The sequence below is a fragment of the Canis lupus genome, chromosome 33 (genome assembly GCF_003254725.2).
Source record: "Canis lupus dingo isolate Sandy chromosome 33, ASM325472v2, whole genome shotgun sequence".
Classification (NCBI taxonomy): domain Eukaryota; kingdom Metazoa; phylum Chordata; class Mammalia; order Carnivora; family Canidae; genus Canis; species Canis lupus.
Window position 1 is genome coordinate 26,708,933 of NC_064275.1, and position 24,850 is coordinate 26,733,782.

General features: G+C 52.5%; 1 protein-coding gene across 1 annotated transcript in view; it reads right to left on the bottom strand.

Moving 5' to 3' along the window:
* Window positions 1–16,501: 16,501 nt before the first annotated feature.
* Window positions 16,502–24,850, bottom strand: part of HACD2 (3-hydroxyacyl-CoA dehydratase 2) — a 111,345-nt gene continuing 102,996 nt past the window's right edge. Inside the window, exon 7 of the mRNA XM_025475030.3 lies at window positions 16,502–19,576. Within this exon, the coding sequence (XP_025330815.3) occupies window positions 19,494–19,576 (83 nt within the window). The 3' untranslated portion in view covers window positions 16,502–19,493. The remainder of the gene's footprint in view (window positions 19,577–24,850) is intronic.

The window sequence follows — 24,850 nt, forward strand, 5'->3', positions numbered from 1 at the left end:
GAACAGCCCCGGGGCTCGGGGCAGAACCGGTCCCACCCAGGGCTGGGGGCGAGGATTCCACAGCGGGAGGATTCCACGGCCCTGTGAAATTCCTATGTGGGCTGAGCAATTCCTGGACGGGGAAAGGCCTGCAAACCACAAGATAAAGCCTGTTTTCCACGCTTCTCTCCTTCTCCCTGAACTGTTTCATCCCAGCTTCCCACCCGGAGTCACGCTCTGGACACATCTATCTCCACGAGCGCCGGACACAGTGCAAGCACCCGGGTGGGGGCACGAGCCTGGCGGGGTCCCTGGCCCCCCAGAGCCAGCATCGCAGACGGGGAGGCGGAAGCCGACCTGCAGGCTGCACGGTCACGGTCACGGTCACAGTCACGGTCCCCTAGGGCGCCTGTCCCAGGGCCCCCAGGGAGAGAGGCCAGAGCAAGAGCCGTCGAGGGAGACTGGGCCCCAGGGTGGCCGGGGTGGGGGGGGGGGCTCCCCAGGCAGCGGTGCTTCAGGGAGGCCCTGCTAGGTAAGAAGTAGCCGGTGGAGTGGGAAGGGTCGCTGTGGCAAGTGAGGCCCCGGGGTCGGGGTTGGGGTCGGGGTCGGGGTCGGGGTCACGGCCTTTCCCTCCAAGGCACACACGTGGGGATCGTGCGCTTTGAGAGGATTTCCAAGTTCTAGGTCATGACTTCGCTGTTGGTTATCCTGCCACCCGGGTCGGCCTCCTCCCCCTCCACATCCAGATTCACTCTTGGCCATGGTACTAGGGAAGGGCTGCCTGGGGGCGGGGGGGCCGGGGGGCCGGAGTGACCCCCCTTCCAGAGCCGGACTGACCTCCACCTCGACGAGGGGCTCGGGCCAGAGGTCCCTGCGATCCTGAGACTGAGGTCTGGGGGAGAAGGGCCTGAGAGCAAGCAGCCCCCCATGACGCAGGGTGGGAGGTGGTGGGGATGTGGGGGTGCGGAGCATGCGGGAGCCACCGCCCTCTACTTTGGGGGGCCCGTCTCATGAGGAGAATCCTTGTGAGGGAGGGCGGGCCGGCGGGACCACATGGCGGGGTGTCCCCCCTTTTCTCTCAGGAGCAGCGAGGCCTCCGGAAGCTGCGGGCTCCGGTCCTGGCCCCTGAAGGAGGCTCTCTGACGTGGTGGACAAGGTGTCGCCTCTGGAGATGGATCTATTAGGCAGACCTGTTGCTGGCTCCCCGTGTGACCTCAGCAAAATTACTTCACCTCTCCGAGATTCAATTTCCTCATCAGTGCAATGAAAACATCTCTTCTCCCAGCGGGAGCAAGGGCCTGACACACAGCGGTTACTGCAGGACAGGGAGTCCTTTCTCTCCCTCCCTCTCTCTCTCTCTCTCTTTCTTCTTCTTCTTCTTTTTTTAATTTTTTAGGTTTTATTTATTTATTTGACAGCGAGCGAGAGGGCACAAGAAGGGGAAATGGCAGGCGGAGGGAGAGGGAGACGCAGACTCCCGCTGGAGCAGGGGGCCAAGGCGGGGCTGGAGCCCAGCATGCAGGGTCATGACCTGAGCCGAAGGCAGGTGCTTAACCAACTGAGCCCCCGGGTGCCCACCTCCCCCCCCCCGTAGTCCTTTCTAGCTACATCCTCATCAGGCTGAGTCAGGGTTCCTCTGGGGAGGGTGTCTAGCCTGGTGCTTCTCTCCGCTGCCCCTCCCAGGCTGGGTCTGCAGAGGCATGGGGTCAGCAGCGAGAGCCCCCCGCTTTCCCATGGGAACGCTTCAGGCTGCACAGGTGGTTCTCGGAGGCAGGTGGCATCCCTTCCCTCCACTGAGTCCCCTCAGCTCCTCTGCGGAGATGAAGGTCAGGCCTCCTGGCCAGGGACCCCCAGCATTTCCGCTGCCTTTCATTAGGCCGCAGCTGTAGTCCTGTTGACCAGCGGGTTTCCCTCCGGTGGGATGACTTGAGGTAGGCAGATGGTGGGGCTTGCAGCTAGAGCAACGACTGGTTGCAGGAGCCGAAGAGAAGGATGGTGGGGGAAGGGTGCCCAGGAGGGCCAGCCTAACAGGAGGAAGGCCCAGCTGACGTGCAAGCTGAGAGCATGGGAAGATCCCCGTGGAGGCCTTGGTCAGCACCTTGCTCAAGGTTTGCTCTGGGACATGCAGGTCATCCCATTAACGTGCCTCTTTGGCTGGGAATGCAGCAGGAGCTACTGCTCCGCACCCCACCCTTGGCCCATGTCAAGCCTCTCAAAGCCCCAGGAAACGAAAGCTTGCACACAGGTGCCCAGTGGGCCTGGACGCAAGCTCCACTAGGACTCATCCATCTCTGCCTCATGCGTGGGTTCATCCTCAGCATCCAACACATGGTCTGCCCAAAGACGTGTTCGGTAATGTCTGTCAAATGAATAAGGGAGACAAGGCCCTACAACGTAGTGGTTAAGAGCATGGGGTCTGGAGCAGGACAGACGTGTCAAATCCCACCTCTAAACTCACCGGCTGCGTGTCAGAGCCCCGTTCTCTTCACCTATGGGACAGTGATGGTGAGGACGGCACCCGATTCATGGGGCCCCCGGAAGAGCAAGCGAGACCGGGCCTGAAAGGGTCAGTGTAGACCGTGGCTGTTGCGCTCGGCGAGTACTATCTGCTCGTATTGTCGTGGGCTGAGGGGCAGCGCTGGGGCCTGACCACTGTGAGGAGAGACACCAAGGGAATTGTCCTATGAGAAGAATGACGCTAGATGGAGAAAGAACTTCCACAGTGGGAATGGATCGAAGGGCTGGAGGGACCCCACAGAGTTCTGGTGGGGCTCCCACAGGTGCCTCCTCTGTCTCCTGGAAAGGTAGAAACCAGGGACAGGAGAGACACAGAAGGAACAAGAGCATGTGAGGTGGGCAGGGCTGAAGAACCGGCTGAAGAACCGGTGGGGTAGCGGCCAAGCCTCTGGCCTGAGTCCGGCTGTGGGGTGAACTTGAGCCCCAGGCCATTCCATTCCAGCCATCCCCCAGCTCTGGAGCCAGATGACCCCTCCCCAGCCCAGGTAAGGAAAGGGGACTGAGCCCGACTTAGGCCTTCAGAGATGCGCATGCAGTGGGCATGTGGGACCTGAGGCCCTTAGCCTGGGACAGGAGGAGCTGAGCACAAGACACTAGGTTTTTTTTTTTTTTTTTAAGATTTTATTTATTTATTCATGAGAGACACGGAGAGAGAGAGGCAGAGACACAGGCAGAGGGAGAAGCAGGCTGCATGCAGGGAGCCCGACGTGGGACTCCATCTCGGGACCCCGGGGTCATGCCCTGGGCTGAAGGCAGATGCTCAACTGCTGAGCCACCCAGGCATCCCTTGTTTTTTTTTGTTTTTTTTTTGTTTTTTTTTTTTTTTAAGAGCTGAATAAGATCCAGCTTTTTATAAAAGGAGTCAATGGCCTGGGCAGAGGAGACCAGCTTCCAACCACTCCAAGCCCTGGGATAAAGCTGGAGGGGGTCCACCAAGGTCCTGGAAGCATCCGTGTGGGCAAGTGCTTTAGTCTGGGTGAGGGGAAGGACATGGGCATGGTTCAGAGCAAGTTCATGGGGTGGCATCTTGAGGGATGAGGAGTGATAGTAACAGCTAATGATTCCTGAGCACTTCCGATGTGCCAGGGCCTGCTCTGAGTGCCGAGCTCGTATTAATCCGTGCGACCTTAATACTGTGTGGCTGCTGCTGCTCTTGTTCCCATATAAGAGAGGAGGAAAACCGAGGGTAGCGGGCTGAGTGGTGTCTCCCCAAAAAGTTTGTCTGGACTCTGTGAATGTGGCCCGATTTGGAAAGAGGGCCTGCAAATAAAATTTAGGCATTTAGGATCCGAAAATGAGAATTCAATCTCATCTCAGGATGAAATAATTTTGAATTTAGGCTGGGTCCCCAATCCAGTGACTGGTGTTTCTATGAGACAGGAAAAGAAAGGAGGATTTGAGGTGCCGGGCACATGGAAGCGAAGGCCACGTGGACACAGAGGCAGAGACCACAAGCCAGGACACCCAGAGCCGCGGGAAACTGGGGGAGACAAGCGAGGATTCTCCCCTAGAGCCTCCAGGGTGAGCCTGAGCCCGGCTGTGCCTTGATTTCAGCCCAGAGTATGAGAAGTTCTTTCTGGAGAACTACTGGCCTTGGTAGACCAGTGTGACCGATCGCCCTTTCTTCCTGGACCCCCCAAAGGTCACATCCACACCACGGGGTGGCCATCGGCTGACCCAGGGGACCTGGTCCCCTCTGCCCTATGCCCTGCCCGCCAGCAACGGCCTCGCTGGCCGCCCCGAGTCCTACAGGCCAGCAGGCCCCTCGGCGGAGGGTCTGGGCTCCCTGCTTTCCCCGATAGCACAAAACCCCGCTGCCCGGCCCGCCCCGTTGGGAAGGAGGGCGACTCACTGTGCAGCCCGGCTGGGCCCTGACGGGGCCATCAGGAGACTTCGGGGTCCTTCGGACGGACTGAGCCTCTGGTGGGGCAGGCCGAGTGTTCGGGGGAGCTGGTAAGGGGCCTGGCTCTGCAGCTCCAGTGGCTTCTCGGGGAGGCTGGGGGACGGGTCTGCTTCTTGTGCAGAAGTCAGGTCTTGGGATCCCTGGGGGGGCTCAGCGGTTTGGCACCTGCCTTCGGTCCAGGGCCTGATCCTGCAGACCTGGGATCGAGTCCTGTGTTGGGCTCCCCGCATGGAGCCTGCTTCTCCCTCTGCCTGTGTCTCATAAATAAATAAAAATCTTAAAAAAAAAAAAAAAAAAAGTTCTTGCTGGAGCAGGGAAGGGACTCAGGCGCTCTCAAGGGAGACATGAGCCGTAAACAAGGCCTGGGGACCCTGCAGGATGGGGAAGAGCAAGGTTTGGGGAGGCTTTACTCTGGGCCCCGAGGGTGAGGACTCAGGAGGTGAAACAGGAGCAGCCCCAGCTCAGGCAAGCCCGGGGTGTCCCAGGCAGCCCCTCCAAGCTCCCGGGGGGAGGGGGGATTATTCCTTGGTGCGGAAGGCCAGCTCAGGGGCTCTGCGGGGCCTGGGAGGACTGTCAGACTCCACGCAGACCTCCTCCTGGCTTTGTTTATATTCCGCAACCACTGGCCGCTGCCTGGCACACCTCTGGTGACTCCCACACTTCCTCTAGGGTCTACGCAAGATGACGGTGTGGCCCCATTGGGCCAGAGTCTGTGGATGTTCTTTATGTGAGCGTGGGACCGACGTCAGTGGTCCCCCGGGGCGTGTGTGTGGGGGGTGTTAAGGAGCCTGGCAGCTTCCAGAAAGGAGGACCCAGGCTGCAGGGGCAGAAGGAGCCGTCTCAGGCATCTGAGTGAAATCCTCTGGCTAGGGCTGAGCAGGATGCAGTACACAGGGAAGAGAGGCGTGGGGACAGTGTCACCCTGCAGGCGCCTGAATGGGTCGTTTTGTTTCGCCGGGACAACAGAGGAAAGAGACATCCTTGTTGGGCCCTTTACTTTCCCTGTGGTGCAGAGATTGACTTGAAAACCAAAGAGGAAAAAAATAAAATAAAATAAAATAAAATAAAATAAAATAAAATAAAGCCAAGGAGGGTCCTTCAGGGCACTGGCCTATTGTTGGTATAGCTTGGCCTGTGCCCTCCCAGGGTGCTGCCCCGGAGCAGCTCAGAAGGCTGGGGATGCTGCTGGATGGGATTTCGGATGGCAGCGGGCCGGGGGCTCGGCACGGGCACCCTGTGTCCTTGGAGCTAAAGCGGAAGCGATATAGTTAGTGTAGTCAGAGAGGGCGGGTTCTGGAACGGCCTCTGGGTTTATATCCAGCCTCAATCAGTCACCTGCCAGGAGACCCCGGGCCAGTTACTTGACCTCTCTGTGCCTCAGTTTCGTCATCTGTATAACGAGATTCTAACAATATTGACTTAATAGAGTTGTTGGGAGAAATACGTGGGTTAGTATGTGTGAAAAAGTAGGAATAGTGCTTGGCACCTAGTAAGTGCTGCACGTTATTAAAGATTTTTTTTTTTTTCACGAGAGACACAGAGAGAAAGAGGCAGAGACACAGGCAGAGGGAGAAGCAGGCTCCATGCGGGGAGCCCGATGTGGGACTCGATCCCGGGACTCTGGGATCATCCCCTGGGCCCAAGGCAGGTGCCAAATGGCTGAGCCACCCGGGGACCCCAGGGCTGCACATTATTAGCTACGGGTCAGCCTTGCGGAGGGGCCCGCACAAGGTGAGTCGCCCTGCACTGGAGGACAGGCCTGTGGGTTTCCATATCCCAGCTCTCCTGCCACCTGGGCTGTCAACCACCCCCCCGGGGTCATGGTGCCTGGAGGCACAGGGCTTCCTGGGGAGGCTGAGGGGTGCTGAGCACAGGCCAAGTCGCTTCTGCCCCGGGCCTCTCTCTGTTACCTCAAAGCCTCAGAACAGCCTTTCTTGCCCATCCCTTTGGTTCCCTACTGTCCCCTTCTACTCCCGCACTGCGGACTTGGGATCGACGAGCACCCCTCCGACCTTAGATTCCTCCCCTCTGCCTAAGGGAGTCACATTGGGGCCAGAGGGTGCCTGAGAGGCCCCAGAGCTCTCTGGAACGCTTCCCTGTTCTGAGGAGCCAGTGAGTGGGGCTGGGGGCGTACGCAGTGACCCAGTGGGACTCCGTGCGTGACGCAGTCCTTTACAAGGCCCAGTGCTCTTTGCCCATGCTGGTACCTCCCAGAAGCAGGTGACGTGGTGACCATCCCCCGGCCTCCTCGGCCCCCCTGACTGGGCTGCAGCTGGAAGGCTCGGAGCTGGACGTTAGGAGGAAGAGAGGCAAGCGCGGCCCCTTCTCTCACCATGTGCCCTGCAGGACGGGGGCCCGGGGGCCCAGAGCTCCAGGTCTCTTTTTTCAAGAGAAGCAGGAAATTAATTTTTTTCTCTTAATTTAAAAATGTCGGTAACCGAAAACAATTTAGAATATCATCTTAGAAAAAGAAGAAATAAAGTAAAAAAAAGCCACGTTCGGCTTGCAGGCTGCCTGGGTGCAAGCTCTGCCCGATGGAGCTTGTTTCCACGAGGAACTCTCAGCTCCCCCCCACCCCCCCACCACCCCGGGGGGGGGGCCCAAGGCCGCAGGAGGAGCAGCGTGGAGTGGGGGTGGGATTGAGAAGTGAGGGCTGCGAGGCCAGGAGGAAGAGGGCGTCCAGATTTCCAGGAAGTTAGTAAACAGACTCAGACCAACGCTGTGCAAGATGCAAGAGACCACCTGCCTCTGAGCACAGAGGTGCCTCCCACCTGTGGCTCCAGGTCACGGGGCTGCCGGGCCTCGGGCAGGAGGAACCGGGCCCAGGAGGCTGAGCCGGGCAGAGCGGGAGGGTTGCTGGGAGGCGGTGGGAAGCAGCTCAGCTTGGTTGCTGAGAAGTGAATCACATTTCCATGTGATGGGTGCAGTTCACACTTTGTAAGGGAACAGGGAGCAACTGGAGCCTGACTTTTCTAAATATACCACGCAAGCCAACAGCCGCCTGGCTCCGAGTTGAGATTCCTGGCGGGAGGCTGGGGGAGCCCTTGGATTCCACACCCCAGGCTGTGCTCCTCCAAGGCGGGGAGAGGGGCCGATGCTGGGAGCTGGGACTTCTGGAAGGAGCCGCTGACTTCCAGTCCTGGTAGCTACGTGCAGGGACTCTGGGGAACTCTCATAGGTTAAGCTGTCCAACCTCAGGGCTTCTGTGGACAGAGGTGGCCACTGGAACCCCGCCGCAGGCTTCCCTCCCCCCTTCACAGGGCTGCCTGGCTCAGGGACCCCTGGTTGTGTCCTCCAAGCTTCCAGGGATGGGCAGGGTCCAGGACACCCTCCCCAGGGCCCAGGAGGGTCGGGCTCCCTGTATTCTCTGATCTCCTTGAAAGTCTACACCCAAAATCACAGCGTTTGTTGGAAGCTGAAGCTCTGCCTTCCTTGCCAGGAAGCTCAGGTCCCTGCAGGAGCATGACATCCTCTGCGCTCCCAGAAGGGCCCTGCGGGCTGTCCCGAAGGCTGCAAGGTGGGGACCGAGAAGTAGGCCGGCTCGGCCGCTGACCACCCGTGTCCCTTTGTCTTCTTGGCATCAGTTTCCCACTCCAGACAGGTGGAGGCTGGAGGTGACAATGCCCCTCTGAGGTCCCATTCAGACCTGAGAAGTCCTAGTTCCCTTGTGTGCGATGTGGGCTTGGGATTTGGGGTACGGGGGGTGCTGGTGTTCAGTGGCAGTTTTCCATGGCGCGGGTGGGGCTGCCACTTCTTGCTGTGCGTGTGGAGCGAAGCGGCCCCACACCGCCGGCAGGCCGCGATCAGTGCCCGGGCTTTCAGCAAGAGCTGGGGCCCGGGGGGCTCTCCTGACCTGGGGAGAAGAGGCAGGGACAGTCAAAGAAGTAGGGGCTGAGGTCAGAGGTGCCCGTGGCAGGTGCACCCACCTGTGCGGCAGGCACTGCTGGCCGGGCCTGGCCCAGGCCGGGGAGAGGCTCTGGTCCTGGGCCGCTGCTGATGCGCCACCCCCGGGCCTGCGGGAATTCCTTGTACCTAGACTCTCAGCAGCTTTGGGAATGAGAAGAGGCGGGGGGTACCAGAAAGTTCTGGGCCAGACCAGCAGCGCTCTGGCTGGAGGCACTCTACAGGGTGCTGCAGTCTGAACAGGGGAGGGGAACCCTCCTCAGGCTCCACCTTCCATTGTGCCCACTGGGCTTCTTGGAGAGCTGGACCAAGGGTGCCCCGGGGGTACAGGGAGAACTAAGAGTCTCCAAGAAGCTGGCACCTGTGTTCTCTGAGAGGCTTCCTGGGTTATGTCTGCCACAGGACATTCATCCTATATGAAGCCCCTGCCCCCCCCCCCCCCCCGCCATGTCCCTGTGTTCCAGGGAATAGGCAGGCAGCATGGTGGAGGGAAGGCCCTGTGGGCGTCAGGGGTCTGTGGGATCAGGATCAAATCCTGCCTCTACTGCTCCTCAGAGAGGCCACGCCTGTGCGCGGGGCGGTGGGTCCAGCGTCTGCCTACACGTGGCCTTTCCCACTTTCTTTAAAGAACTTCGAGTGTCTGGGGGCACCTGGGTGGTGCAGCCAGCCAAGCGACTGGCTCTTGCTTTAGGTTCATGTTGTGATGCTAGGGTTGTGATGTCAGGGTCCTGAGATTGAGCTTTCTGTTGGGCTCTACGCTTAGCATGGAGTCTGCTTAAGACTCTCTCTCCCTCTGCCCTTCCCCTCCACTCGTGCGTGTACGTGTGTGTTCACTCTCTCTCTCTCAAAAAAAAAGAAAAACCAAACTTCCAGCCTCATGATCCTATTTAGTATCTTGTTTTTAGGGGTACCTTGGTGGAGCATGGAACTTTTGCTCTTGGGGTCATGAGTTCAAGCCTCACATTGTGTGCAGAGCTTACTTTAAAAAATTGTTTGTTTATAAGTTTCCCACTAGTGTCCTAAGTCCCAGGGGGAGGCTAAGGCTGAAACTATGTGCCATGGGCTGGGAGGAGCCCCTGCCCTCCTGGAGCTTATAGTCTAGAGACGGTGAGAGAAGGTGGCAATAAGGACCTGGAAGGGGAAATCTGGGCCCCATCACAGTGATTTGGCAAATAAAAAGATTGCTTTTAAAAAAAATTGCCTCAGACATACTTACACTAATAAGAGTTTCACTGTTATCTGAAATTCTAATATATTTTTTAAAAGATTGATTGATTTAGAGAGAGCACATGAGGGATGCCTGGGCAGCTCAGTGGTTGAGCATCTGTCTTCAGCCCAGGGAGTGACCCTGGGGTTCCAGCATCGAGTCCTGCATTGCGCTCCCTGCATGGAGCCTGCTTCTCCCTCTGCCTGTGTCTCCCATGAATAAATAAATAAAATCTTAAAAGAGAGAGAGAGAAAAAAAAAAAAGAGAGAGAGAGCACATGGTGTGAGCACAAGTTGGGGTAGGAGCAGAGAGAGGGAATCTGAAGCAGACTCCCTGTTGAGCACGGAACCTGACTGGACTCGATCTCAGGACCCTGAGATGATGACCTGAGCTGAAGTCAAGAGCTGGAAGCTCAATCGACTAAGCCACCCAGGTGCCTCTGACATTCTAATTTAGAATTAGTTTTCCTTCTGGCCCGTGGCATTGTGGGAGCAGCCAGGAGGAGCACCAGGGCCAGTTCCAGGCCCCCGGGGCAGGTGCTTCCTGGAGGACCAGCAGGAATGGCCAGGTGGAGCGGGAGCGGGTCTCCCGGGCAGAGGGAATGCGGTCTACAAAGTCCACCGGGTGCCAGCCACGGGCCCCGAGGGCCTGGTAGTGTTTCGTGGAGCAAGGGGCGTGGGGAAGCTGGACACATAAGCAGACCCACGTCCCAGAAGGTGTCCGGGTCAGGTTCTGGGGTCTGGACTTCACACCAGGAGCGGCAGAAGGTTGCCGAAGGACTGCACAGGGAGCGACATGGTAACATTTTCATTCTGGCTGCTTTGTGGAGAATGGCTTTGGGGGAGGGCAAGAGTGGAAGTGGAGGGCCAGGTAGGAGGCTGCTGCCCAGAGGAGAGGGCGGGGGCGGAGACGAGAGAGGAGGCAGCAGGGGAAGGAGGTTGATAGATCCAACTGATCCTCAGGAAATAGAATCCACGGAATTTAGCAGCTGATTACAAATTAACTGAGGGAACAGAAAAGGAAAGGTGACTCCCAGGTTCCCAGCTTGAGTGACAGGAGGGTGGGGGTGCCACTCGGCAGGGCGAGGCCTGCTAGGAGGTGGGTGGGAGAAGAGGTCTGTGGCAGGCGGAGCCCGGGATGATCTTGTTTGGATAGGGCTGAGCTCAGGGTGCTTATGGGATATTGGAGTAGAGATGACCAGGAGGCCCGGAAATAGGAGCGAGCTTGAAACCATGCGGCCGTGCTCCTCCTCCTAGCTCCTGCTTCAGATGGTGGGGAGCGGGGGGCACGGCTGGGCAGGGACAGGAGCACCGGAGCCTCTGGCAGGTGGCCCTGGGGCCTGAGCCCCATCCACAGCCCTCCCGGTTTATCTCCGATGCCCAACATATGGGAATGTGGCCTCCTGCTGCCTCATCTTCTGATTCTCGTAGACGGCTTGTACGACATCTATCAATTTAAAAGCATTGGCAAAAAAATAAAAAATAAAAAATAAATAAAAAAATAAAAGCATTGGCAATTAAAAACAACAACACAACAACAACGTGAGCCAGACAGAACGTGTCCAGTGGCCAGACCCGCTCCAGGGGCCTTGGGCTGCCGTGAGCAGTTGGGGTGGAGGCCTCAGGGTCAGGAGCCCTCAGGCGATGCTCTGCAAAATCAGCCCCAAATCACCTTTGGGACTTGTGGAAAGGTGGCCTCCCAACCTCTGTCTCCGGTGGATCAGCTCTGGTAGGTCGGAAGGAGCCCAGGAATCTGATCTCATCAAGCACCCCAAGTGGCTCTTGATGCACTCGAGTCCGAGAACCTCTGAGCCGGGGGGAGCAGAGGAGACAGAGCAAGGCTGGTCACGGAGGCGGGGGGAAGCCAGAAGCGCAGAGATGGCCTCAAAATGATGGTGGCTTCCTAGGTCCAACCTCCTTCTCCTCCTGCCTCCACCCCATACCCCGCTCCCCCGCCCAAGGAAGAGGAAGTGAGGAAGCTACACTTGCTAGTGAGAGTGAATGGAGTCAGTGGCCATAAGGGCTGGGTGTGCGGGGCTGTGGGTCCCTCCTCTGGCTCCTCAACTTCCCAGCCTCAGGCGGCCTGCTGCCAAGCGTCACGGCATGTGCTCAGCGTTGCCGTCTCTTCCCTGGAGCTGGTGGGGGGTTGGGTCAGCTTCTCTCCCTCTCCCAGTGAGGAGACCGACGAAGTCTGTGCAGAAAAATGAAATGAGTGTGGTGGGAGGTGAGCTGAGCAGGCCTCACAATTTCCTTCAGTCCCAGCTACTTACCAGCTCTTGCTAGTTTAGGAAGCGGGAATGTTCTGCGAGGTTTGCCCAGCTTCCCAGCTCACACCACAGTTAACCAGCACACTTCTTGTTGGCTGTCTTGTCAGTGTTTCTTTCGCCTACACCTTTGTTAGGGATGCGTGGAGGAGAGAGGAGTTCAGGCCCAGGATGAGGCACTGCTGGGCCCCTCCCCGGTCTACTCCCAAAACCATACCATCGTTTCTAATATCCAGCATGATGGCTCCCTAATTTCAACCAAAAGACAATGACTGACAAGTGTGCATTGGGTTTCGTAACAGGGTCACGAGTGACCATGAACAGAGCTGGGCCATTGGCCTGGTAGGAAGCACCAGGCGGTAGTGAGATGGGCAGAGAGTGAGAGGTGAGAAGCAGAGAAGTGTTTGTAGCCAACCCTTCCAGGGAACAGGAGGAGGGGGGTTAGCAATGGAGTGCATGGGGGTCAAGGCCAAGGTGGGGAGGCAGGTGAGGGGAATTGCCAGCAAAGAGGAAGCACAGAGAGGGCTGGAGTCAGGGCCCTGGGGCGGGGGGCGGGCAGGGATGAACTTGGAAACACCCAGAGCACAAGGGGAAGTGGGTAGCTTTGGTTAGAGGGTCACCTCTTCCAATCTAATGGTAGGACAAGAAAAGTCCCCTTGCACAGGCGAGGTTACAAATTTGGGGAAGAAAGTTGCAGGAGTTGTTGTCTGATGGGTATTTTCTCTGTGAAACTGGGGGTGCTTTCCTGGGCTACGAGTGAGCCAGAGGTTTAAGCAGCAAGGAGTTTGAAGGGAATCTTGGACAGGGTACCAGGCAGGTAGTCCCAGGCGTGAGAGGCACAGGGAAGGGTAGCAGCTGGACTGACCCCAGCTTGGGGGTGCGGTGGGAGGGCAGGAGGGCACGAGGGTTCAGGTGAGAATGATGGAGTCTGGCACGAGGGGGCCGCTGGGGAAGCTTGTGGGGCCATAGGTGGGGGAGCTCGGGGAGCAGGGTGAGAGAGCTAGAAGCTTCAGCCAAGCCAGGGGATGGGTGTGGGCAGAAAAGGGCAGGGCACAGGTCTGGAGGTGCCCTGGTGCTGCGTGCGTGCCTGCGTGCGTGTGTGTGTGTGTACGCGTGTGTGTAGGGGCTGCTGAGGGCTAGTCCCAGCTGTGTGTGTGCGCGTGTGCATGCGCGTGTGCAGGAGCTGCTGAGGGCTAGTCCCGCTGTGTTACCGTGCAGCCCGGCTTCCCCTGCGCAATGGGCATTGGCTTCTGTGGCTCAGGAGGCCCCCGCGGGCAGCTGACACGGGAGGATGCTCTCGGGCCTTGCCAGGTGCCAGGCCACACCAGGACACAGCAGCCACCCCGTGGCGACGTCGGGGAGGGTGGGTGACGTGCGGTCTCCTGACACCAGGAGCCCCTCGCCCGCCCGCCGCGGCCTGGCCTGGGTGCAGCGGAGGCGGCCGCTGGGACACCAGGGCTCGCGCCCACCGGCACACCCGGGAAAGCAGCCACCGCAGACGCCGGGCAGGGCTGCTGACGCCCGGGCTCTCGAGCGCTTCATCGGTCCCCTTGACGATGGCGGGTCATTAAAAACAAAAACAAGGAAAATCTTCCCAGATCCCTGGCTCAGCCTCCATCTCTTCCTGTTCTTTGCTCCCCGCTGGATGGGTTAACATTCCCCCGGTGGGAAAAGTTGCACCAACAGATTAGCTTTTTTTTTTTTTTAATATTTTATTTATTTATTCGTGAGAGACACAGGCAGAGGGAGAAGTAGGCTCCATGCAGGGAGCCCAAAGTGGGACTCGATCCCGGTCTCCAGGATCACGCCCTGGGCTGAAGGGCAGGTGCTAAACCACTGAGCCACCCAGGTGTCCCCCCCCTTTTTTTTTTTTTAAGATTTTATTTGAGAGTGAGAGAGATGAAGCAGGAGCAGAAGGAGGGGCGGAGGAGAGGGCGACCCCCCACTCAGCGGGGAGCCCGACCCGGGGCTCAGAGCTCCCACCTGAGCCAGCCACCCAGCCGCCCCCAGATCAGTACTTTTCAAGGTGTTCAAGGAGCCTTAGCCCTGAAGATGTTTCTAGGACGAGTGCTGAAAATAGCGCCGGAAAATCTTGCATTTACAACCCCCTCTCTTGGAGATTCACAAACGGCACTCACATGCAAAAAGATCTGAAAAGTTTCGCAGGAGAAAAAAAAACACTTTAATTTCGTTTTAACTTTGTAAGCCACGGAGTTCCAGCCCCCCCAACACACTCCTCCTCGTCATCACTCAGAGCTAATATTCTGTGCAATTTTGACATTCGCTAAAGAAACCACCTTGCAGGAAGTAGACTGTTTCTAGGGACCCCTGCACAATCGACCAGTGCGCTTGTTGGGGATTACACGGACCCCCGGTTAGCTAGCTGGCATGTCCAAAATTGGTGTCATTTAAATAGCTCTCTTGAAGACTTTAAGCCCGTCAAAGAGTGAGAATAATCCATGGCATGAATAGAAGCATTTTACATCTGTGAGAAAACCCACAGCCCGAGAGTCAAGTTAACTCACACCCACAGAGTGTACTGGACATGCTGCAGACAAGCATTCTCGGGGCCAGACGCAGCCTTATAAGGTGGCCTGACATTTTCTCATGGCCCAGGCCACCCTCCAAAAATATCCGGAGACAGAAGAGTGGGAACTGACCTCCCCGAACCTTTTAAAGATTAACAAGCGGGCTCTCCATTAAGCAGGAGCGCTAACACCTGCTTCCCGAGCAGCTCCAAAAGCCCTGCAGGGTCGCTGCCGGGGAAGGTTCTGCAGCGGGAAGAGAACAAATGGATGGAGCCTCGAAACACACAAACAAGCGGGTTTCTTGGTTCAAAAAAAAAAAAAAAGTGTAATTTCCTGGATCCCTCCAGAATATGCTTTAAAATCCGACTGCCTTTGCTTTATATGGACAATAGAGACCCGTGGCTAATTTTTATGAGTTTGCCTTTGCCGTCCTGGGGCTGAAGCCGGGTTCCAAATGTCTCACTTCCCAAGGCCCGATCGCTTGTGAGGTGCTGCCCCCCAGCGGGGCAGCCCAGCGCCAACTATGCAGAAAGGGAGTTTGGCCTTGAACCAGGTGCGGTATCTGGAGACGCATCTGGCTGCATCCACGAAGGTCAAAGACTGATGTGAAAGCGCGGCTGTGCTAAGAAGTCTTGCTCTGGAACTGGTGAGCAGAAAACACAACTCCCAAATATAAAGATTTTATGAAATCGGTACTCGGTGCTTATCTAGACAGCCTCTCTGATACTTTATTTTTGCTCATTGAAGGAGACTTTTTAGGGGTGAAATGCCATTTCTGGGGAAAAGAGATTATTTTTGGTAATGTGATCTGCCCCAGTAACGCTAAGGAGAAGCTTTCTAAGTTCGAAAGCAGAAAAGATTGAATCGTCTCTCACATTTGAGAGGAAGTGTTGGTCAAAGACCCATACAGCTCTCGTAATTCTGGTTCTCAGTCGCAGGCAGGGGAATGTTAATAGGTAGGGCTATTTTTGGTAAGAGTTGCTTAGAACAGTTTCTTCACTACTAAACTGTATGACAATGAGCCAGTCCATTTGTAAGGCTGTTTTTTTTTTTTTTTTAAATAATATGAGGAATTGCAAAGCTAGTCTTCATTCTTGTTAAAGGGAACAGAACAACACACAGCGGTATTTTTGGAACAGTGTGTGTAACAGGAGGTCTCTTAATTATACCAATGGTAATTCCTCAGGCCAGAGCTTATTATGTTAACACAGTACACATAACTGCCACAAAATATGACAATGACAGATTAGAAAGCCCTGGTTTCCCATTACCACCCTAGGATTGTCAAGGTTGCATTTTCTGGGTAGCCTCTACTATTAACTTAACCATCTGTTCCTCAGCTTTAGTTGAAATAATTCTTTTCATAAATGAAATGCCTATCTCTGAGACACACTAGACTGCATACGAGAGGACTGGTCCTACAACCACCGTGCTGGGAAGGAAGGTCTAGGCCATGCTCGGACAGCCGTGAGAAAGAAAATGTTCCCTCTGCAACAAGGGCCACGCTCTTGGACCACAGTGATGGCCAGCTCGGAGAAGGACCTGGTAGGCCCGGCCGTGGGCATGCTACTGCTGCAGGCACATGAGAAACAGATCACTCGGAGATGACTCCCTAGACGATGCCCAGCCCACAGGTGAGGGCTGCACTGAGGTGAGGTCTGGGGTTTAGAGCCAGCAGGACGGAGGTGGCCCGGCGGGGTGTAGGCCCCCCACTGCCTACTGTGAACGTGAGAGTGCAGAAGGCATTTTCAGGAGGCACTTGACCACACCTTGCTTTGCTATAAGATGAGCATTGCCAGGCAACCTTATTTCCCATCTTAACTTCTATCAGAAAAACACACTGCCAAAAACCGAAACCACAACAAACCACCCAGCATTGTAAGGCAAGGATCCTCAATTGTTTTCCGGCTTTCTTAGGTTTCCTCATCACTTACGTGACTAATCCCTCTTGTCCCTCTGTGGCCAGGCTGAGAGGGCTTTGGGTAAGCTTGACGACTGACTGGCAGGAAGAAGGACTTGTTGGAAGCCTCTTAGTATTATAATCGTCTCCTTCTCTTGCAAGTGCACTGCGGACAGCAGAAACAGAGTTTAAACCTATCAAAGAAAGGACTGGAGTCCGTGACAAAACCGAAACCCTTCCATCGTCTTACAAACACCACGTTCAGGCCAACTTAACTGCGAAAAATCACTAGACTCACTGGTCAGTATTTGAAATCCAGGCAGAGCACACACCAGTTTATTTTGAAATGCAACACAGGTCAGTAGTTTATGGGTACAACTTATTACCACATTGACATTATCAGGTAAAAACGCTTCCAAATGCATGCATAGAAAGTTAGCCATAGTCTTGGAACTCCTTATGTCTAAATATACAAAAAATACATTTAAATTATATAATTTTAGTGAATCAAAGACTTATAAAATTACAATTTTGGTTTTCACAACATAGAAAAAATACAAAAATGACTATTATATGTGGCTGTATGATTTTTTTTTTACCCAAATTTCAAAGGAGTAATAGGTACTGGTTTTGATGTTTTATCTAGAAACTCAGAACTGAAAATAACTTGCAGGTCGTAGCACATCATTGCCGATCTTCTGTTATAAATGAATAACCCAAACAAACCAGTAGAGAGGAGGGCACAATCTGCATGTGCCTCTTTATCTCTACACATCTTCTAAGCCCCTTTCTGTGGGAAGTTTGCTCCCGAGGAACACATTCTGTCTGGAAGGACAGTGCTTTATCCCATGACTAACTCTCCACGGTGCCTTTGATGATGGTCAGTATGTGTTAAATGAGTGATCACAACCTGAGCAAACGGAACCCAGCGAGATGCCGATTAGCAGCTTGTGTCTACAGAGCACTACTGCGCACCTCAAAGAATTCTCTCCTGGAAAATGGTCCCCGGGGGGCGGGGGGTGGGGAGTCTGAAACACCCAACCAGGTGGGTGGCGGGGCAGATGATACCTTTGACTACGTCCTGAAATGGAAACAGTCAGCCTAACAAAATAGCCACCGAACGCCACCTCGCACTTTGCAAGATGTGACCGTTGGTGGGGTTGGGTGTTCTCAATTCAGAAAAGACCACTAGCCCATCAAAGGAGGAATTAATTCAGGTTAGAGTTAAAGAAACCAGTTACTGAGAGGGGGGAATGAAGGACATGGCCCGGGCATACCTTACTTATCTGCCACCAGCCTTTTAAATGTTGATGGATCAAAATACACACTGGGGTGGAGACCCTTTCTCAGGAGGGAGTTGCTCGCTGTCTTCTTGCTGCCAAGGTTCAATCTGATGCAACACCACTGTTGGCGACAGACTGTTCTTCGTAACTAGTGACAGAGTCTAACAGAGAGGCCTGGATAAAACCCCCAATCCACTGATCCTGGAAAACCTACATTTTTCATCCCATCTTCTATGACTGTTCCAGAAATGACTGAAAAAAAAAATCTTACCCAAACGAAGCAATAAGACTAATATAACTCAAATTGTTTCTATTTTACAGTAGAAATACATTTTGGAAAAAGAAAGAGAAAAACACATGAAAAATAATCTTTCCTCTATATTTAGTTTATGAAGTACAAGAACAGATTCTAATCTCAACATGCCCAAGTTAAGACTGCTGACTTGAAGCAGAATTTTAATGCTCAATTCAAAAATAATTTTATTATACATCTGCCTGCATTAAATTTGAGGCTCCATACTTTCTTCTCATTTTCATCTTAATTATCAGGCATCTATGAAAATAACATTTAAAAAATTAGTTTTCCATCATGACACTGTTCTAACTATGTAGTATGCTAGTAAGATAGGCTTTTAAAATTTCAAGTATCAACCATTAGAAAAAAAAAAAAGACAAAAAAGAATCCACAAAGACCATCCTATGTTTAAAATCTAATGCAAATCTGAACTTGGGCTTTACATTTTCATTAACCCTTTCCTGAAGAGTCTTAAATGCACAGTTGAGCAATTAAATGGTATGAAGACACGGTGGTAATTAGACATGCCTACGTGACCAAAGTATTTCTTGGCTGCTCGAACACATGGAGATGACACTGCATTTAGCTCATGTCTGCCCAACCGGGACACTCTGCTGCCTCTGGGTTTACAGCTTGGTAGGAACTACACAGGACCATAAATCGGAAAAGTATCCCAACAGGAGAGTTGAATGAAATTGAAAAATAAAAGGGTGTAGGAACCTATTCCTGAACGTTCTTCAGGATTACATTTCTAAAGCGACACCTTCCATGTGCTTCCAATGACAGATTCTCTGTCCCTGATGTGACTAGCCTGGCTTTGGGTCCATGAGTGAGAACAGCTACTGGTCGGTACATTACTCGGAAGTGTTTTGAGGATGATACGGGGAAAGGCACGTGTCATTTGCTTGTGACTGAGCTTTCCCTTTGTGAGAACTGTCACCGTGTTAGAACGTGACTGAGGCTGAGCCCTCGATAGGATAGGTTCTCGACGATGTAGACACACTTAAGTTCAAGCACGTTTCTTAGTGGCAAGTGGACATGACTGAACTGAAAACAAACCACAGGGTTCTAGCTGTTTTCAGATTATGGGCACTACCCTAGGCTTCGCAGACATGCACCTTACACAACTCATTCACTAGATAGGAGGGGGTAGGTCCCAGCCATAACCTCGTAACATTCCAGAGAACAAGGTTTGCCACGTCAGAAATGCAGACTTTCCAGCATGCAGTCAAGCATTTGGAAGAGAGAATGCTGAACACACCGCAGTCTGAAACAACCCTCCTGCACGCTGGGCCTTCAGCGGGCACGACTTCACTACTCAGACTGTAACTCTCGACTACTTAGTGTTACAGATCTTAATTTAGCAGATACATGAAGGAAACAGGAGGATGGAAAATGCCAAATCCCTTTCCAGTGCCATCATAAATATTGGGAACTTCGGGTTGAAAGAGCATGCTGAAATGGACCGGCCAGGATGTTTTATGTAACAGTTTCTGTTGTTGTTGTTGTTACTGTGTGGTGGTGGCGGCTGTTGTTGTTTAATAAAATCCCAGGCCTGTATGACACTGGATTTTGGTTTTTGTTTTATTATTTTTTTAATATTTTAAAAATAGTTCTTACTTATTTTCTATGAAACGTACTGGGAACTCAAAAAGTCTGCAGCATTTTTTTGTCACTGAAAAGTTTGTGTTTTGGGGGTGCGCAGAAAGCAGGAGCTATTCAAATTTCTTGTGTTCTTCAGTGTGAGAAAGGACCTTTCTTCTCTGGTGTATCATGTGGAAGTATAACTGGGGAAAAACTGTAAGAAAAGAAAGAATTGGTTAAGACCACTTACAACTGCATGTTGTATTTAAAGCACATGGACTTGAGGTCCTCTTTGACTCTGCTTTCTCATCCAGTATCCAAGGCAGGGAACATGGTGGGCTTGGGGAACGGGAGGAGCAATGCAGAGACTTACCTTTTCCTGTTTTAGCCGAAGGAGAAGGGTGGTACAGACGGGAGGGACAGGCGGTACCATCACTATGATTACCCATCAAGAGGCCACAGAGCTGCCAAATAACTCTCTACCCTCTCTCTTAGTGTCTTCACATTTATTCTCTGATTCTACAAGGAGGTGACTTCTAGTGATGGACCTGTCTACAGAGGAGGAATGCAAGCCCCAGAGAGGGTAGGTGACTTGCTGGGGGGTTCACAGCAAATTCTTGACAATTCTTGACCAGGCTCTGGGCTCCTGACACTCAGTCTAGTCCCTTCTGTCACCCAAGGGAATCTACCAAAAGTACTTCCTGAGAAACGTTGTTCCCTGAGTGGGAAGACTGATGAAGGGGAAGAAGGCCACGACATTTCATGTGAACATGAAGAAGCCAAACGTGGATGTAGAAAGTCCTTAGGAAAAGTAAGCTAATATCTTAGGCACTAGAGATTCTGCTCTTGGTCATTTTTTTTTCTTAAAGATTTTATTTTATAGGTTTTTATTTATTAGAGGGGGAGGGAAAGAGGGAGGGAGGGAGAAGGGGAGAGAGAGAGAGGGAGAGGGAGAGAGGGAGAGAAGGAGGGAGAGAGGGAGGGAGAGAGCGAGAGCGAGCACACCATCAGGTGGAGTGGCAGGCAGAGGAAGAAGCAGGCTCTCTGCTGATGCGGGGCTCAATCCCAAGATCCTGAGATCATGACCTGAGCTGAAGGTGGATGCTTAACCAACTGAGCCACCCATTTATTTGAGCAAGAGCAAGCGAGCGAGCGAGAGAGAGAGAGAGAGAGAGAGAGAGCAAAAGCAGGGGGGAGTGGCATAGGGAGAAGGAAAAACAGGCTCCCCACTGAGCCAGTAGCCCCATGTGGGGGCTCAATCCCACATGGACCCTGAGATCATGACCTGAGCTGAAGGCAGATGCATAACCAACTGAACCACGCCAGGTGCCCCTATTTATTTGAGAGAGAGAGAGAGAGAGAGAGAGCAAGCTCAGGCACAGGAAAGCTGGGGGAGTGGGGCAGGAAGGGAGAGGGAGAGAGAATCTGAAGTAGGCCCTACACCAACATGGAGCCCAAGAGCCACTCCATCTCACAACCCTGAGATCATGACCTGAGTGGAAACCGAGAGTTGGATGCCTAACCGACTGAGTCCCCTGTTCTTGGTCATTTCACAGATTACTTTAAAGAGTACTGGTTCTCAAATAAATGGGGTGGTTATCACCTCCCCAGGAGTATTTGGCAGTTGGGGGAGGGGACTATATTTGGAGGAGCGAGGTTACGGGCATTTAGCATGTGAGGCGAAAATGCCCAAATCTGCAATGTGTGACAGTTCCCCAAACTATTAACTGCCCCATCTGAATGTCCCCAGGATTCCTGCTGGGAAATGCCAGCTGAAGCTACCTGGCCTTCACAAGGTTATTGCGAACTGGGGGTTCAACAATATGGAACAGACTCCAGCCAGATGGCCTTAAATGTACAATATCCTTCCTTTCCTCCCTTCCCTTCTCAACAGCTCCAATCTGTATTTTGTAGGCAGTAACCTGTATTTCTGAGGAGGTAATTTCTACTACTTCCCTGACAGTTTCTTCTTCTTCTTTTTTTAAAGTAGGCCCCACACGCAGTGTGGAGCTCAATGTGTAGCTCAGACTCACAACCCTGAGGATCAAGACCGGAGCCGAAATCAAAGGTTGGACGCCTGACTGAGCCACCCAGGCGCCCCGACAGTTTCTTCCTTTTTAAATGGGTTCCAAGTTGGCCAAATTTCAAATTCTCCCAAAGTACTCCAAGACATCAGTGGGTGTGTGCACATAGATCTGATAAACTGCAGAGGAGGCTCCGATGCTGAACAGGGCTGCCATCCACTCTACCCGCTATTTGCAGGCAGGAAGTTATTCAGAGAAAAGACCCAGCTTGTGCATATAATTCAACAGGGAGAGAACTATTCTGGTATGAAAGCCAGAAAATTTGACAAGCTCTATAATCTAAAAACTGGAAGTAAAGATATAATTAAACCATAAGGAATGCTAATTGCAATCATTTAAAAATGTGGGGCCAGTCATATTTCTATAGATAAACTTTAGTAAAGGAAAACTTTGTGGCAAAGTACACTAAGGACTTTTCCACTGGTTGCAGGGGTGGTTGAAGCTTCGCTGCTAGTTCAGAGGGTGTGAGGAAGGATGACCTAGAAGGCATTCACCAGGCCCTTGGTGGCAGTTAAAGCAAGATGGGAGAGCATCCTCATCCCCACAGGCAAGGGCCTACTGGCTACCAAGAGGACCAGAGGTCAGAAATGGAGGGTAGGGATGGCCCTTTTAACTTTTTACAACTTCAGAAGTTTCTCAGTCCCCAAGCAAAGGAATGTATGAGGGAGGCCAGGGGAATGGGGGTACTTGGGCTGGAGGTTCTCTACAATTCTGGTAATGACCCCTTGGTGACCAGAGCTTGGGTGACACTGTCACCATCTGAATTACCCACATGTTTAGACTGGACCCAACTATTATGGCTGGAACAATTCCAGATACATGGCTACTATTTTTTTTTAAAGATTTATTTATTTATTCATGAGAGACACACACACAGAGAGAGAGGCAGAGACACAGGCAGAGGGAGAAGCAGGCTCCATGCAGGGAGCCCGATGTGGGACTCGATCCTGGGTCTCCAGGATCAGGCCCTGGGGTGAAGGTGTCACTTAAACCGCTGAGCCACCCAGGCTGCCCCATGGCTACTATTTTTAACCATGGGCTACAATGAAGAAAAACCCCAAGAGAATCTTGACCTGACAACATGCTATCCTCAATTCTACCCTCTGCTCTCCCAGTCCAGGACACATGGAATGGAGATGGCCGCTGTGCACGTGAGTGCTGCAGTAGGGGTGGGGGTTTCTCCACGGAGAGGAAAACTTGGAGGCTGAGAGCAAATGGAAATGCTCTGCCTAAGGCAAGTTTTTTCTCAGTCTCTTTAAAAATCTGAGGTGTGCTTATGGTTACTGACAATCTAGAGAGTGCTCAGCATCTTAGTGTCCTCACCCGACGTCAGTGTTTCTCATTTTTCAGGGTTTTTTTTTTTTTTTTTTTTTTTAAATCCCCACCCCTACTGGGTGGTAAAAGCCTAGTTTTACCAATTTGGAAGCAGGAAATGTAGACAGGACTTAGATGTCTACTGAGTCCCATAGATACTATACATACTGCAGCTGCAGTGAAGTGGGAGAGGAGCACCTTGTAAAGGATTCCAAAGCACCCCAAAACAGGAAACTCTTAGGGCCATGGCTCAGGGGCCACAATTTGGGCTACATGTGCAACAATGCAACAGTTGGGACCATAAAGAAAGGCTGTTACTTTGTATAATACATGTATCTCACCAACTTCCCATTAAAGATGAAAAGAAACTTAAGTTGTGGAAAGAAAACCAAATTTGGTAAAGGAGACTGGATGTCAACAGCAACCCCTCTTAACTCTGCATTTTCTTCTTATAAATACAAAGTTTTGGAAAGTTGGAAATGTGCTGCTGGCTGGAGTGAACTGTACAAACTGGTCTCAATATTAACAACCTAAACAACTAAAAACATCCAGGGCCACTGGCTGAGGCTGAGGCTGAAAGCATAATGAGTGCCAGCAGACACAAATGATTTGTAGCACAAGATACGGTCTGGGCTATCATCTTGAGCCTGAGTGTGGGGTCAGGGATTTGGAGAAAATCTGTCCATCTTTATTTGAAATCAACCCCTTTTCTTGGTCTATAGGAATTAAACTGTCTTAAGGAAGCACGAATATAGACTTGAACCAAGTGAAGCTCTTACCAAAAGGACGCTGAGAACCAAAGAAGGGGAAGGAACCACGGTAAAGAAAGCCAACTTTGGTTGAGAACACCGCCCCCCTCCCCTGCTTTGTTTTCTCTTCTTTCTCACTCTGAAGGCCCAGAAAGAAAGTCCCACAGAACGGGGATTGTTTTCCTTCAGGAATCCTATCACTAGGGAAGACTGCCTGTGCCTGTCCTGGCCCCTTAACTAGACCAAGGTGGGGGGAGGCAGAGGCCAAAGACTGGGCGCTCACTGGTTGGCCATCAGAGCACAAAAAACCTAGGAGGTACCCAGAGACTCAGGCTGTCCTGGAGAGCCGCCCCAGGAATGAAGACTTTCCTTCTCTGGCAGACTAAGAGCTCAGAGCAACTCTGAGGTAGGGGCCCCAGATTTCTGCCAATGTGGCAGCACCCTACTATTGGTTTGACTTTATTACACCCTCCCTGCTCCTCTTCCAGTTATCCAATCTGGCATCTACCTCTCATTCATTCAAACTTTAAGCTGATTTTATTTATTTATTTATTTATTTATTTATTTATGTATGTATGTATGTATGTATGTATGTATGTATTTATGTATTTATTAAAAGATTTTATTTATCACACACACACAGAGAGAGAGAGAGAGAGAGAGAGAGAGAGGCAGAGACGACACAGGCAGAGGGAGAAGCAGGCTCCATGCAGGGAGCCCAATGTGGGACCTGATCCTGGGGCTTCAGGATCACGCCCCGAGCTGAAGGCAGGTGCTAAACCACCGAGCTATCCAGGGATCCCTTGATTTTATTTTATTAAAGATTTTATTTGAGAGAGAGAGTATGCGCTCAAATGCGGGGAGACGGGGGCAGGCAGAGGGAGAGGGAGAAGCAGACTCCCTACAGGGAGCCCAACACGGGGCTCGATCCCAGGACCCTGGGATCATGGCCTGAGCCGAAAGCAGATGCTTAACTGACTGAGCCACTCAGGTGGCCCCTTATGCTGATTTTTAATAAATCCTGTGGTGCCCACTGGGATAATATGTGTTACTCTGGGTGTGGCAAAACTGCAACTGAGAATTATTGCTCTAGAGAGTGGAAAATGAAACTCTAAGGGGACAAAACAAAAAAGATGAACAACCGTAAGCTAATTTTTTATTAAATTTCTTGACTCTTCTCTATTGATGTTTTCTTTAGAAAGCAACTATCTTTTTCAATTTGAAGAGAAAGGGCCTTTGGCCATCATGGTTCCAGCACCAGAGAGGAGGCCTTGATAATTAATAAGGAAGGGAAAATGAATCATTAAGCAGAACTGCTGTTCAAGAATTCCTCCAAGATAA